This window comes from Mytilus edulis, chromosome 12 (assembly GCF_963676685.1).
Source record: "Mytilus edulis chromosome 12, xbMytEdul2.2, whole genome shotgun sequence".
NCBI lineage: Eukaryota > Metazoa > Mollusca > Bivalvia > Mytilida > Mytilidae > Mytilus > Mytilus edulis.
The window spans coordinates 2,982,175-2,997,781 of record NC_092355.1 but is presented as its reverse complement, the minus strand read 5'-3'; the positions used below and the strand labels follow the sequence as shown (position 1 = coordinate 2,997,781).

Genomic DNA, 15,607 nt, shown 5'->3' with positions numbered 1-15,607 from the left:
GATGCCTCTGCTGGTGGACTGTTAGTCCCCGAGGGTATCACCAGCCCAGTAGCCAGTACTCCGGTACTGGCATGAAAATACGGATGTGTTTGTGTTATTAAATTTGCTGTTACAAAATATTAAAAATGATTATAAATTAAGGAATGTATCTCCCTCGTGCAAAGCTCTGATTCCTTTGACGGATTTGACTGTACTTTCTGGAACTTTTGGATTATAGCTCTTCATCTTTTATATAAGCTTTGGATTTTACATATTTTGCCACGAGCATCACTGAAGAGACATGTATTGTCGAAATGCGCATCTGGTGCAGAAAAATTGGTACCATTAATGTTATTACTACCACTGGGTCGATGCCTCTGCTGGTGGACTGTTAGTCCCCGAGGATATCACCAGTCCAGTAGCCAGTACTCCGGTACTGGCATGAAAATACGGATGTTTTTGTGTTAAAAAGAATGATTCGCTTATGTATACATTTTAACAAAATAGAAAAGATCAGAGTATTTGGTATAACTACCCGTTGCAGATATTTCATACATGTATATTCAAAATGAAAACCTTACACCTTATATGATCCTTTTGAGATTGACGTACCTAGTGCAATAACGACCGGAACATTCCCAGTGTTATGCAATAGCATTGTGTATAGGGAAATGCTTTAAATAGCAATGACTATAGTGTAATGCTTTAAAATAACTGGTGTAAAATAAATGATATAAGAATGCGACCTTATGAGAATTCATGTTCGATGCTTTAAAAATTTTCCTAATAAAATGTTATACGAATGTATTCAGTGTAATGCACGGAGATTATTCATACTGTATTGCTACACGGGCTTACCCAGCGTATTGCCGTACGAATATAGCCTCTGCATAATGCAAATACATAGCTTTCCTATTTATATTATATAAAACAATAAGGAGATGTGGTATAACATCCAATGAGTCAACTACCCGCCACTTGTTAAATGAAGTCAATGTAAGCAATTATATAAAAAAAGAAGAAGTGGTATGATTGCCAATGAGACAACTATCCACAAAAGACCAAAATGACACAGACATTAACAACTATAGGTCACCGTACGGCCTTCAACAATGAGCAAAGCCGATGTAAGCAATGGATGTAAGCAATAATTATTAACAACCAAACTGTTTTCAACAATTTAAGGGACAAAAACATAATGTGTAGGCCACAAAATACACCGATATGAAAAATGCAAAAAAATTCAAACGAGAAAATCAACGGCCTTATTCATGAAAAAAATAGTTACGAAAAACAAATACGATGTTGTGAAGTGACAGACTTGAACCAAAGTGAATAACAACCAGTAAACCATTAGTCCAATAATACAAGACTTTGGAGTTTAAATCGATTTTACATGCAACGATTTTTATCGGATTTTTTTTTTGGGGGGGGGGGGGGTCAACGTTGATAATAAAAAAAAGTAATATCCGATAAAAAACGTTGAATGTAAATGATATGAAACTCCAAATTCTTATATAATTGGACTAGTCATTGGCGGATCGAAGGAGGGAGGGGGGAGTTCCGGTGATTGGAACCCCCTTTTTTTTGGGCCGATCAATGCATTTGAATGGGGACATATAGTTGCCCCCCGCTTTTTGTCCTGGGTTGGGACCCCCTTTTAAAATGGCTGGATCCCCCCTGCTAGTACACCACAGGCTTCTCAATTCTTGTACTATCATGAACTAGGTGAAAGCATAGAGATGACAGAGTGCGAGATCTTCCTGGATAATCATTGAGATCGTTTAAGCATCCCTTGCAGTAGACTTCGGTTAAATAAAAAAAAATCTTTAAAATGCTATCGAAATGTATTAAAACTCATTTCACCTCTCATTCCACTAAACATTAAATTGCAGTTACAAGTGTCACAAAACTTTCCTGACCTCTTTTCCTTAACCGTAATGATATATTCTACTCATTCATAATCTTGGATTGAGACTTGGCGTTTCTACAATCTGTTGATATCACAAGTTTTACACGATTGATTGATTGATTGTTGGTTGCTAAATGCATAGTGGCAAATATTTCATGCATATTCAGGACGACACAGAAATGCCTTCCATGTCATGCATGTCCAACGCGTCTAAAACAAAAACAGTCAACTGGTATTAAAGTCAGGCTGCATGAAACAATAGAATGCTTTGATTTCTAACTGGAATAATTCAGATAATTTCTCATGATTAGGTTTTAAGACAGCACAGGCATGTTTGTTGGATTGATGATAGACCGCACGAAGTAGTTTCTCTTTCGTGTGTTCTTTCTTGGAGTAAGGGAGATAACTTTTGTAACTAACGTCGAATGTTAATAATCCCGTATTCCACTAGGGGCCTGCAATTACGTACACTTCGCCTTAAGGTAGCACAATACAAAGATTTTTTTACTTCCAATCACTTACCTTTGAAATGCTGTAACTTTCTTATGAATGCATAGAAAATAATAAAAGAGGTATATATAGATAGATAAAAGATTAATCTTTTAAATGAATGCAATATTTTTATGATGCAATCATTATGTAATCAATTATTATGTAATTAGCGGCAACATCTGGGTAAGTTCACTCGAATGAATTTAGCTCTATCATCTCTTTAACCATACAGAAAATGTTAACGAAATTTTAATCAACACATCATGGGCTTCAAAAGGGTTTCTCAGATTGTCTCTTTGGTGTTCCATTCTCTCATAAATCCCTTATTAGTGTAAACATCCTAACCACATAAAATAAGATAATGTACAAATTAGGTGTAAAATTTGTTCTATACATTCTATTTGAAATCTGAGACACCCTTTTGTAGATAATGGCCATAGGAACAACATATAATAAAATCAACCCTCTAGGGATACCTATGCAGAAGCTAAATTCATTTGAAAGTGGAAATTTGGTGAAAAATATTTTAGACACAGTTGACTATATAATTGGTTACATAATTGTTGCATAATACTAACATTGCATTAATTCGAAAGAGTAATCTGTTAGCTATCCAAAACTACCACTTTTATAAATTTACAAGCATTATTAAGAAAGTTACAGCATTTTAAAACTTGGAAGTTGGAGTTATAAAATCTTTGTATTTTGCTACCATAAAAGATACCAGAGAACAGTCAAACTCCGGAAGGGTGAGCAGATCCTGCTCCATTGAACCTTTGAGTCTTTGTCCAAATAAACTCTTTAAAGATACCAGAGAACAGTCAGACCCCGGAGGGTTGATCAGATCCTGCTCCATTGACCCTTTGAGTATTTGTCCAAATAAACTCTTTAAAGATACCAGAGAACAGTCAAACTCCGGAAGAGTGAGCAAATCCTGCACCATTGACCCTTTGAGTATTTGTCCAAATTAACTCTTTTAAGATACCAAGATTAAAATGAATATTTACGCCAGACGCGCGTTTCATCTACACAAGACTCAGCAGCTAACCTCGAATCTTCAACAAGGCCAACACAGAAAAAAGCCGTACAAGTACACTTCATTCTTATGTGTAAAGTCTAATAAATGCTCAATATTTTCACTCTTGTAACTGATCAGTTTGACTCTAATGTAAACGCTCAATTGAGTCACGTAATGAAGTGACTGTTTTTACATGTTCAAACCAATAAACGAGAAATAACAATTAGGCAAAGTGGTAATGATGCAACTAGTCACAGAGCAAAGGGCAAATATTTGATTATCTCATGTCATGACTTGACAAATGAGTAACATCCATCCGAATGTAAGATTTTTTTGAACCCAGATGACAAATGAAATACCATTCATAATATAGAAAAAACAATCCCGTGATAAATACTAGTTTAACCTTTTTCCTACATATTAAGAAAATGTCTGTACCAAGTCAGGAATATGACAGTTGTTATTCATTTGTTTGATGTGTTTGAGCTTTTTGATTTTGCAATTGGTTAGATACTTTCATTTTATAATTTTTGTGAATCAACTTTTTTCTATAACCATAATTATATGCTTGTAAACAAATATTCTAGAACTTGTACACTGTGTATTGATGGTATAAACTATGAAATGCATCCTTTTCTATTACTGCAATTTAAAATCTTCTACGCAAATGCAGTTATTACACGGGTTAGGCTGAAGGTTCGGACTTTCTTGTATGTATAATAATTATGATAGTAGTATTATATCGTATTATCCTTTCTATTTTTAATTCAACAATTTCTACGATAAGTGATACATAAAGACCACAGTTGTATACCACTGTTCGAAACTCATAAATCGATAAAAAATAACAAATCCGAGTAACAAACTAAAACTGATGGAAGCGCATTCATGTGGAGCAGGATCTGCTTTCTCTTTAAAGCACATTAGATCACCTTAATTTTTCTTTTTCTCATTGGCTTTCGAGATGATATGCATTTTCCATTTAAACATTTAAGACTTTAACCATATGATAAATTGCCCCTCGTCTGTGTGTACATAACGGTGGTCATCAAGTTATTCATTCAATTGGTTTAGCGTTGTTGTATTAACATGTTTATAATCTGGGCTTTCGGATTGTTTGACAATGGCTGCGTACTGTCCGAAAGTTTTGGGAATATTAAGTTATGCAAAACATGCTTGTGGTATCTTCATGTGTTTCAACTGTCCAGTCATTTTTTTCCAATTTCTGATTAAATAATTCAGAATTTTGTAAAGATGCAATATATTTTAGTACTTTATATTTTTTTTGTAAGATTTGTCATCATTCCCCATTCATCCACCAACAAATATGAAATTCTGTAAAACAGGAAGTCTAACATTAGTATTGATTGTTCAATGGTTTCACTATATCGTGGGTAACAGCTGTTTTGACAGGGATAAGAATGAAATAAATTCTGCATCAATCCACTGATACCACTATACTTTATACTATTGAGTACACAGAGTAGTGAGTTATTGTTATATTTATTGATCTTTCCCAAGAACATGTTGTGTTCAGGTATGAAATAGTTTGGACAGTAACAGTTGTTTACCCATGCTATCAGCTTATTCAGGCAGAGATCAAAACAAATAAACAATTTAGGTAATTGAAATGTGTCAATATCCACTTCCTCTGAGACCCAAAATAAAGCCGTCTTCACAAAATAAGAACACAACAAATCTTTAACATCGTCGTTTGTGTTTACGATACGCTTTAATGTTAATTTAAGAAGACCATAACACAAGACTTGAGTAAAATTAAACGAATGTACAAGTTGTTTTTCTGCTTCTGAGAAAGATATTCTCCATAATAAATTACAATTTGCCATAATCCTGGGTCCTATAGGTACTAATAAACAACCGTAATTTATTATCCTGTCAATTATTGCATTAGGGGGCCATTGCCGTCGATAACGCAATTTTCATGGCATGGCATGGTATGGTAAATATTTACTTCTAAGGCAGCATGCGATATACACATCTTGATTTGTATTTGATAAGCAGGGACCGTGTGTAGATAAATTATACACCTGGCTTCTCTGTTTTATGTGATTTAAAAAGTTTGTCGTTGATAAATATTGACCTGTTTGTGTATTGACAATACTTTCATTAGATACAAAGTCATTTTCTCTTCTCCTTTCTGCTATCAATCTGAGTCTAGTAAATCCAGGATGATCAGTATCTGTCTCCATGAATACTTCAGTACGTTGTACCGGATGTTTAATATTCCTTACAGTCCGTGTTACGTTTACCATATCATCGACAAACATTATATCTATGTCACTTCCTGGCAAATCCAATCCTTCTGCTAAGCTCCCACTTGATATTTGTGTTTTATCTTCGTCAGATGCATTGCTTATTTTATCTTGTAAGATACACAGTAGTTGTCTTTTATGTATGTCTATTTCAGTACCTATTGTTCTTATAAGGTGGTTAACCAAGTGGTTTTCTATAGAATCATTTTCAGTCCAAGACAAATACTCTATAAATTAAATAAAGAAATATAAATATACCTTTCCATATTCAAATCGTATAATGACGTTCCTAATATAAAGGTACATACCCCGACATAGGTTACATAATAAAATAATAGCATCTTACAACCATTTGAACAAAACAGTTTTGTTGGATATTTCACCCCCTCGGCCTATTACTTAATTTGAAGATGAAGAACTACTATTCGGTAGTTTATAGTAAATTTCAATGTGATACAATGTTAATGTTATTTGAAACGGACGTTTTTCTGCACAAGGAACATGTACTTCTATTGGCATCATTAAATAAACATGTCTCAAGCAGTACAATGTATTATGTCAAACAACTGTTTTGATCCAAATACTACCTAGCATAGGTATAATAGAGACGAAAATCTCGTTTTGAGTTTCCTTCCAAGTCAAAATTTTAGTGTTTTTCAGATCGGTTTTCTAGGGGAGTTTTTTATGTGTACATATATATCAGAAAATGTGGCATAAGTGCCAATGAGACAACTCTTAATTCAAGTCACAATTTGTAAAAGTAAACTATTTTAGTTCAAAGTACGGCCTTCAACACGGAGCCTTAGCACACATCGAACAGGAAGCTGTAAAGGACCCCAGCACATATTAGTGTAAAACCATTCAAACAAGAAAACCAACAGTCCAATCTATACAAAAAAAAACGAGAAAGGAGAAACAGGTCATGGTGTTGTCAATTTAATAAAAGAAGATGGTGTATGAATTATAAATGAGACAACTATCCAACAGCGATTAATTGATGTCGATGTTTTGGAGCTAAAGGTCGCAGTATGAGTCACCAAATGAACAGAACCTATCACAATAAGCAATTATTTGATGGCTTTGTCATAATAATGTTAAGCGACACTATCGATTGCTTGTATGGAAAAATAAAAAAAAACAAATAATAAATAAGTCTGATGATATACAAAGACAAAAGACAATGCCTTAATTATATGGTCTTGACTCTGTTTGTCTATGACTTATGGGTCTAGATTAACACATGGTTTTTTTTCTCCATCTTTCAAGATTATTGCTAAATTTGTTCTACATCAAAGTTTTAGACACAAATCAAACTATTTTTTGTGTGACAGAAATAAAATAAAAGTAATCACCTTTATTGCAGTCTGTACAATTATCTAAGTATTCCAGATATTCATTTGAAACTTTGTCAGGATATCGAAGATTCATTATCCAGCTTTCGTGTGTTTTTCTTCTATCTTAACAATCTTTATACATTCGTTCAAACTGTCTGATTGTCAATCCGAAAACATCATTTGAGATTACGATTCCTCAATCATCAGACTGGTAAACCAATGGCGTGTATTTCCGTTTTTCACGGTAAGGAAAACGTTTAACCCCATTTTTCTTCCAGTATTTATTTTTTCTTGTTCTATAAATATGCTGTCTGTCGTCATTTTCCCGGTTTCCGTTATTTGTGTCCATGATGAATCTTAAAATTGAAATAATTACCTAAGATTTTAAATTATGAACTTACATCATTTTATAAGAGCTGAGTATTCGAGGTTCAATTTTTTAACATTATGTGTACCATTGTCAACTTCGGTCGTGTTTTCATCGAGCTATTCTCGTTGTTTTACTTGTAGTAAAATATGATTTAATTGTCTTCACCGTAGGCCTTGTGAGTCTTAATTATTCTTAATATAGATATACAATATTGTGAAGTTAAGGATTTAAGGGGGAAGTTCATACCTCCATATTATTTAAAATATCCAAATGAAACAAAAGAACTTGGCATGCTTAAATATAGTAATAGTAATGTGCTGTCTAAGCTGTCAATTTTTATTCAAAAGGTAGAAAAGATGCTTGTCTAATTTAAAACTGTAATCAACACAAACTTATTTCTGAAGGTGTATAATTTAAAAATGTATTCTGTTTGTATTATGAACTATGTTGTAATTAATATTGTGTATAATATGATCCTGTTACGCAGTCTTCTGTGGCTGAGTTTTCTTTAATAATCTAAACTAAACTAAAGAAACCTGGTCTGATACGTTAATGAATAATGTCATAAGTTCAAAGAAATAGTAAAAAAACAAAAATATCCATTATTTTAACAAGTGTTAATTCTAAAAGCGTTATTAATCTCAATATAGACTTACAACCGGACAATATACAGAGACAGTCTGTGCAATATTAAAGGGGCACTCAAATTATCATATTAGATTGATAAAAATGTAAAATATTTATCCAAATTATAAAAAGTCCAAATGAAATAATTTACAGGACATGGACTCGAGTATATGTAGCTTCGTTTCGTGTGCATTGTAATCTAAACCTCAACTAAGTTTCCATCGAGATGACACTGAAAACAACCGACGGTCACATAACACTGTATAGATATAAACATAATCCTATTAAAAAAAATTGAGATCACGAAAATACTGAACTTCGAGGAAAATGCAAACGGAAAGTCCCTAATCAAATGAAAAAATCATATGCTATAACCCATCAAACAAATGGGCAACATAGAAATAAGTCCTCGTGCAAATGCGTTTTTCTATGCGAGTTTGATAACAATTTTAAGGTCACAAAAATAATTCATTATCCATATTTCGTAGCTGATTATTTGTTTAACAAATAACAACTGTGTTCGAGTCTGATTAAACACAAAAAAAGGTGTTTTGTCAACTCAAAGTTGTTCCCTTACTTTAATGGAAACATAAATTGTTCACTTCCCTTCTAAAGATACTATTTACTTCTATCGAAACGTTTTAAATTAATTAAATATAACAATCATGCTTTCCTCCCCTGCAATGCGAAAGTACTATTAAAAACTTGAAACTTGAGGATGAAAAGGTTTGCCATATTATAAGTTAACATGTTTTAAAAATTAAGGAATACTTGTCATTCGTAACATTTCGTGCATAATCTTATATCATCGGATTGGTATATAATTGCGTAAATTTCAACACAATCTATGGATTGTGTATAACTATCCGTTGCTTAATACCTCGGTATCACTTAAAATGTTTAAAGCTGTCATTAAAGGAAGCTGACACGAAGAGTGAAATAAAACTTCCTGGTAAACTGACTGTTAAGCACTTGTCAAAATGATAGCTCATTGTTTTTGTTTTTAATTCATAGGAGTGGGTAGCTACTTAATAAAAGTGTAAACACGTGTATTAACGGACAATAACGGAAATTAAATCATTACCTTATCGAGTTACCACACAATATTTTCATCATTTTCATTTTAATGGTTTCCATAGACAATCCCATTTGGTCAAATGCAACGATCTGATGAATTGTTGTTTTAATTTCTTTTGTTGCTTGTGCCTAGGTGATTTAAAGCGTTCAAAAATCATGGTTTCAGGTTTTAACATCAAATGCCATGTACCAAATAAAGGCAACAGTAGTATACCGCAAGTCAGGAAAATGGCCATTGTTACATTATAGTTCGTTTATGTGTGTGTTACATTTTGGTATTGTGTCTCTGTTGTGTCGTAGTTTTCTTATATTTGATACGTTTCCCTCAATTTCAGATTCTAACCCGGATTTGTTTTTTCTCTATCGATTTATGAATTTTGAACAGCGGTATAATACTGTTGCCTTTATTTACAAACTGTGAATTATTCAAAAGTGATTTATACTACAAACAAAAATTTAAAATAAAAACCTGTTATTAGTTTGTCGGCAATGTAAGTCTGCATTTCTAATTTTAACTGACGGATGTAAATTAAAGAGATGAAATTAAAATAAACTATGTAAATGAATGATGAACCTATATATGGAACGATGGCTGCAAACTTTAATATTTAAAAACTCTTTGATAATATAGACAACTAAATATTTACACTGAACTCAAACTATAAATCATAGGATTTTATTAATAAATCAGACCCAATATTTAGAAGCACTTTTTGATAATATTGACAACTAAAAATCTACACTAAACTAAAATTATACATCATATAATTTGATCAATAAAACACTCAATATTTAGAAGCTATTTTTTGATAATAAAGTCAACTAAACATCTACACTAAACTTTAACTAGCAATCATATAATTTGATCAATAAAACAGTCACTGCTATTTGTCATAATTGTTAAGTGTATTTGTGTCAACGTAAGTGTAAGGAAAGTCAACAAATTTGTTCATGTGTACGATAAACCATGGTTTAAATTAATAAAAGAGTCGATATAGATATCATTGATTGATTGATTATTTTTTGGTGTTAAACACCTTTCTCAGAACTTTCTGATATATCATGAAGTTCAGTTTTTATTTAAGGAGGACGCAAACTGACAATCCTAGTGGCTGAATATCTCAACGTCGTACAGTCATAATTAACAGTGTACCTAGTGAGACAACACGTATGACATCATTACTGGTGCCTAGTTTGGATGTAGACTTTATAAGAATTTCAAAAAAGGATAAAACACTGTAGATGTTTAATGTTATAATTGTATTAATTGTACATTTGATTTGTGATTGAAACGTGAAGTTAAATTAAAATATCAATAGTTTATTAATGGGATAACAGTAAGCTATATAATGCAGGTGATAACCATTTAACTGCTAAAATAGTTGATAAAGTTAAAAATGAAATATGTTTTTGATTTCTGATTACATTTACTGCATTGAGATAAAGTTGACATAACCTTCAATGAAGAAGATTTACAGTTCTAACCTGTCTAAAGTCTGCCCACCATATCACTTTTTTGATTTTACCCTGTAGTTGTAGGAAGATGAAAACAAAAGAAGAAACACTCCCTGCAGGAAATGTAAAATCCTGAATAAATTTGCATTGGCTTAGAATTTAACAAGTAGATAGAAAATAATCATAAGTGTTTGATACTAGTCCAATTGTACAATAATAGTTTAATTGAACGGTAAGGAAATATAAACAAGTGAAATATGCCTTACAATTATGATTAGTTAATTTTGCGAGATTTTCAATTTTCTTTGTGTTTATATGATGTTTATATGATGATATTATTAGTATTTGACTTGCTCATATAAGCTGGTTTGTAACAGAAACGTAAAACAGCAAAATACTTATTATCAGACAATAACTCAATTTAGAGAAAAAACATGTAAATAAAACAAGATATTGGACTGAGCAGGTTTTTTTTTAAATATTCAGAAACTCGCAGATATGTGGTATGATAATAATTGAGACAATTCTCTACCCAAGATCAGATGCCATACAACATTTACAAAAAACCGGTAACCATACCGCCGCTACATATTCCTGATTAGCTATTAGAGGCTCCGAAAAAAGATGTATAACAATTTAAAGTAAAAAAAAAACTTCCTTTGATTTCTGGATACACATTTATTGCTAACTACCTGAATATGACTTGCATTAAGCAATGCCGTCGTTGAAGGAAGCTGCATCAGAAAGAAAGAAAAAAAACGTCCTGGTTAAAGATTTCTTACGTACTTTTTCAGATCATATCTTTAATTGTTTTTATTAAAACAAACAGATTAAAATCCCGATTATGAGTGTAAAACACTTATAGCAAAGGACTTTTACGTTAATTGAAACATAACTGTATACAAAATATTTCAAAACCCCACTCCATTCTTACTTTTATACATACATTTCCAAAAAACAAATTGAACAGTCCATTGATTACTTTATATCTTACCGATTGTACCTGATGAGCTTTGTGCAAATATACACGTGTATAAGTGACACACTCTGTAGTACATTTTGTTCATATTCAAACCACAAACAGAGAAATAACTGTAATGCGATATGGAATGTTTACCAATGTGGCAAGTGTGAGTTGATCAATGTGTGTTCCTGATATTTTAATAGTAAATAGTCCACATTGTGTGATTAGCTAAACTTTGTTCATATTGAATAAACATAGTTCTTTATTTTAATGCATACAGTCATAAATTCATAGACATAGTCAATACCTAAATATGTATCCGTTATTAAAACAAGTGATCATTCTTAAAGAGTTATTGATCTCAATACAGACAGAAAGAGATTATTATACACTTCAAACATTTGAATATTTCTTTCCTTCAAAAATTGAGTTGATGAATACATGTACGGGGGCATTAATTAAATAATGACTGTAGGTCAATATGCATAAACAGTTAAACAGAATGTACGGGACATACACAGTAACGGAGGACATACATACTACAACAGCGGTTATCCTGACATACACAGTAACGGAGGACATACATACTACAACAGCGGTTATCCTGACATACACAGTAACGGAGGACATACATACTACAACAGCGGTTATCCTGACATACACAGTAACGGAGGACATACATACTACAACAGCGGTTATCCTGACATACACAGTAACGGAGGATATACATACTACAACAGCAGTTATCCTGACATACACAGTAACGGAGGACATACATATTACAACAGCAGTTATCCTGACATACACAGTAACGGAGGAGATACATACTACAACAGCGGTTATCCTGACATACACAGTAACGGAGGACATACATACTACAACAGCAGTTATCCTGACATACACAGTAACGGAGGACATACATACTACAACAGCGGTTATCCTGACATACACAGTAACGGAGGACATACATACTACAACAGCAGTTATCCTGACATACACAGTAACGGAGGACATACATACTACAACAGCAGTTATCCTGACATACACAGTAACGGAGGACATACATACTACAACAGCAGTTATCCTGTGATGCTTAATTACTCAATCTTTTCTTCGTCTAGTGTTAACACAGTCGCCATTTTGTATAGTCGTTATTGAAAACACAAATATGAATAATATACATTCACGAAGCTACGAAGTTTCTTACGTCAAACACGTGAAGCAAGAATGTAGTTTTAAAATTTGATAGATGCTTTTTGTGCTTCTTTATAAATATTTGTTTGTTTTGAGAATGTGACATAGTGATGACACATTTGGTTAAACATGAGATCTCAACCCTCCCCCTATACCTCTAGCTTATGTAGAAAAGTAAACACATAACAATACGCACATTAAAATTCAGTTCAAGAGAAGTCCGAGTCTGATGTCAGAAGATGTAACCAAAGAAAACAAACAAAATGACAAACATACATAAATAAAAACAGACTACTAGCAGTTAACTGACATGCCAGCTCCAGATTTCAATTAAACTGATTGAAAGATTATGATTCATCATATGAATATCAGGCACAATCCTTCCCGTTATTTTTAACAAGAAATATACATAGGATAACAATGCACCAAAAAAATGTATTAAATCACTGTTATATTTTACTTTAGTTTTCTATGCACCAATGCAATGTAACGTAATATTACTGAAAAAATTATCTCTTTTAAATTGGAAATAAGCCACGCATGCAACGGCACATAATAGTCAAAGTTGTGACTGAGTGCGGAAATATGAAGATAGATAGAAGAACATTTAGTGTTCAGGTAAGAAATAGTTCGGACAGTAACAGTTGTTTACCCATGATATTAGCTTATTTAGGTAGTAAAACACAGTTAGAAGTTTAGTTTCGCATTATGGCCAAGGTGAATATTTTAAATATGAAAGTTTTTAAACAATACAATTGATTTTAAGATAATTGAAGAATAATATAGACTTCTTATTGGGTTTATATGTACATTTAGATTGTTTTTGCATGTTTTATAGGTCATTTATCTGTTTAACAGTCCGTATTTTTCTATCCGTACTGTCCATAGGTCCATAATTTATTGTAGTGTTATCAACAAAGATTTTGCGCTGGGTCTTTTCAATTCAAATTTATGGAAAAACGAGCAGAAATGCAGATTTTTTTTTTAACCACTTGATAAAATAATTTTGGAGACTTTTGTGACATGTTCACCCCCCTTTTTTCAATACTTTGTATAAACGACATGCAGATTGTTGCCATGGTTACACCAAAAAGGGATTATATTTCACCATTATGACCATCAGAAATCAAATCTATGGAAGATTCTCTTTCTATAAATACATACATGCATAACACAAATATCAAGCCTTATTTGTTAAAAAGGAGGGGGAAAGAGGGTGTTTAATAATTAATAGTGTCAACTTTAAGTTTTTTTCCTAACTGTGTATTGCTACCTTAGGCAGCGAGAAAAACAAATAAACAATTTAGGTACTTGAAATGTGTCAATATCTACTTCCTCTGTGACCCAGAATAAAGCCGTATTCAAAAAGTAAGAAGAAATCAAATCTTTGACATCGTCGTTTGTGTAAATGATACCCTTTAATGTAAATTCAAGAAAACCAGAACACAAAAGCTGGGTGAAATTGAACGAATGTACAAGTTCTGTCATTGAGAAAGATATTCTCCATAATAAATCGCAATCTGTCATAGACCTAGGTCTTGTAGGTACTAACAAACAACTATCATCTATTATCATGTCAATAATATTATTGAATAAAGTAAAAGACGTACAACCCTAACATAGTACAGCTCGATTACACCTTTATATTTAGTTTGGCCTAAAGGTCATAGTAAGGTTCAATAAGACATCAACTTTGATTTAAATGGTTAAAAGTCTTGACTTCCTTTTTTCTGCTGAGGTACATATATGAATATCACATTGCAAAGCTGCATCATAACAATAAAAAGCTGTGTCCTTATCACCGGAAATCTCATGACATACTCCAGCTAGTGTTAAACTATAAGATAATACATCAGGTGACACATAACGTGATAAACCTAAATGACGTAATGCCTTTTGTCTATTGAAAGTATCACCAATGTGATGATAGCATAGAAATCTTAGACAGTGAGACATTGTAATAGGTGATATCCAGAACATATCGTCTTCTACCTCCAGATCTAGTTCCTTTGGTATTAATGATGAGTGCGGTAAGTACATGACATTATTAACAACAGCTATTTTCATCCTGACATTCAGTGGCATTGAAGTATGTACATTATTTCTGTAGTTATCTATATCTGCTTCACTGTAGTTGGATTGGTTAATTAATACCATACCAGGTAACCATTTTGATAGCATATATTCCGTAAGTTTGAGTGTTACATTGTACTGTCCTGTTACATAATAATACGACGCGTACAACAACCAACCTGTCAAAGCATCCCTCTGTATACCGTTTTGTAAATGTCTATGATAACTTGTGTGTATGTTATAATTTGTATTCGGTGGTGGTAATAATTGTGCTACATTTTGACTGATGAAAGCATAATGAAACTTACAAACACCGATATGAAGTGTTGACGATACGGAATTTTGTAAAGACTCAATAAATGTTAGTACGTTATAATTGTGTGTAAGACGTAACAATCTTTTCGTACTATACAACATAAAAACAAGTCTGTAAAACAGGAATTCTAACATTAGTATTGATTGTTCACTGGTTTCACTATATGGTGGATAACAGCTTTTTTTACAAGGATAAGAATGAAATAAATTCTGCATCAATCCACTAATTCCACTATATTTTATACTATTCAGTACACTGAGTAGTGAGTTATTGTTATGTTGATTGATCTTTCCTAAGAACATGTTGTGTTCAGGTATAAAATAGTTCGGACAGTAACAGTTGTTTACCCATAATATCAACTTATTCATGCAGAGTGAAAAACAAATATACAATTTAGGTAATTGAAATGTGTCAATATCAACTTCCTCTGAGACCCAGAATAAAGCAGTCTTCAAGAAGTAAGAACACAGCAAATCTTTGACATCGTCGTTTGTGTTTACGATACGCTTTAATGTTAATTTAA

At 32.5% G+C, this 15,607-nt stretch overlaps 2 protein-coding genes across 2 annotated transcripts; one reads left to right on the top strand and one right to left on the bottom strand.

Annotated features, from left to right (window-relative positions):
- The first annotated feature begins 11,982 nt into the window (after positions 1–11,982).
- Positions 11,983–12,591, top strand: LOC139499334 (uncharacterized). The gene has a single exon (XM_071288002.1). It carries the CDS (start codon positions 11,983–11,985, stop codon positions 12,589–12,591), a length of 609 nt encoding a protein of 202 aa, XP_071144103.1.
- A 1,802-nt stretch (positions 12,592–14,393) lies between these two features.
- On the bottom strand, positions 14,394–15,386 carry LOC139499333 (uncharacterized). Its single transcript, XM_071288001.1, has one exon. It carries the CDS (start codon positions 15,384–15,386, stop codon positions 14,394–14,396), a length of 993 nt encoding a protein of 330 aa, XP_071144102.1.
- Between the last annotated feature and the right edge of the window lie 221 nt (positions 15,387–15,607).

What these genes read in the sequence shown, in the direction of transcription:
- LOC139499334 (XM_071288002.1), top strand. Translation starts at nt 11,983, where the DNA reads ATGCATAAACAGTTAAACAGAATGTACGGGACATACACAGTAACGGAG.
- LOC139499333 (XM_071288001.1), bottom strand. Translation starts at nt 15,386, where the DNA reads ATGTTCTTAGGAAAGATCAATCAACATAACAATAACTCACTACTCAGT.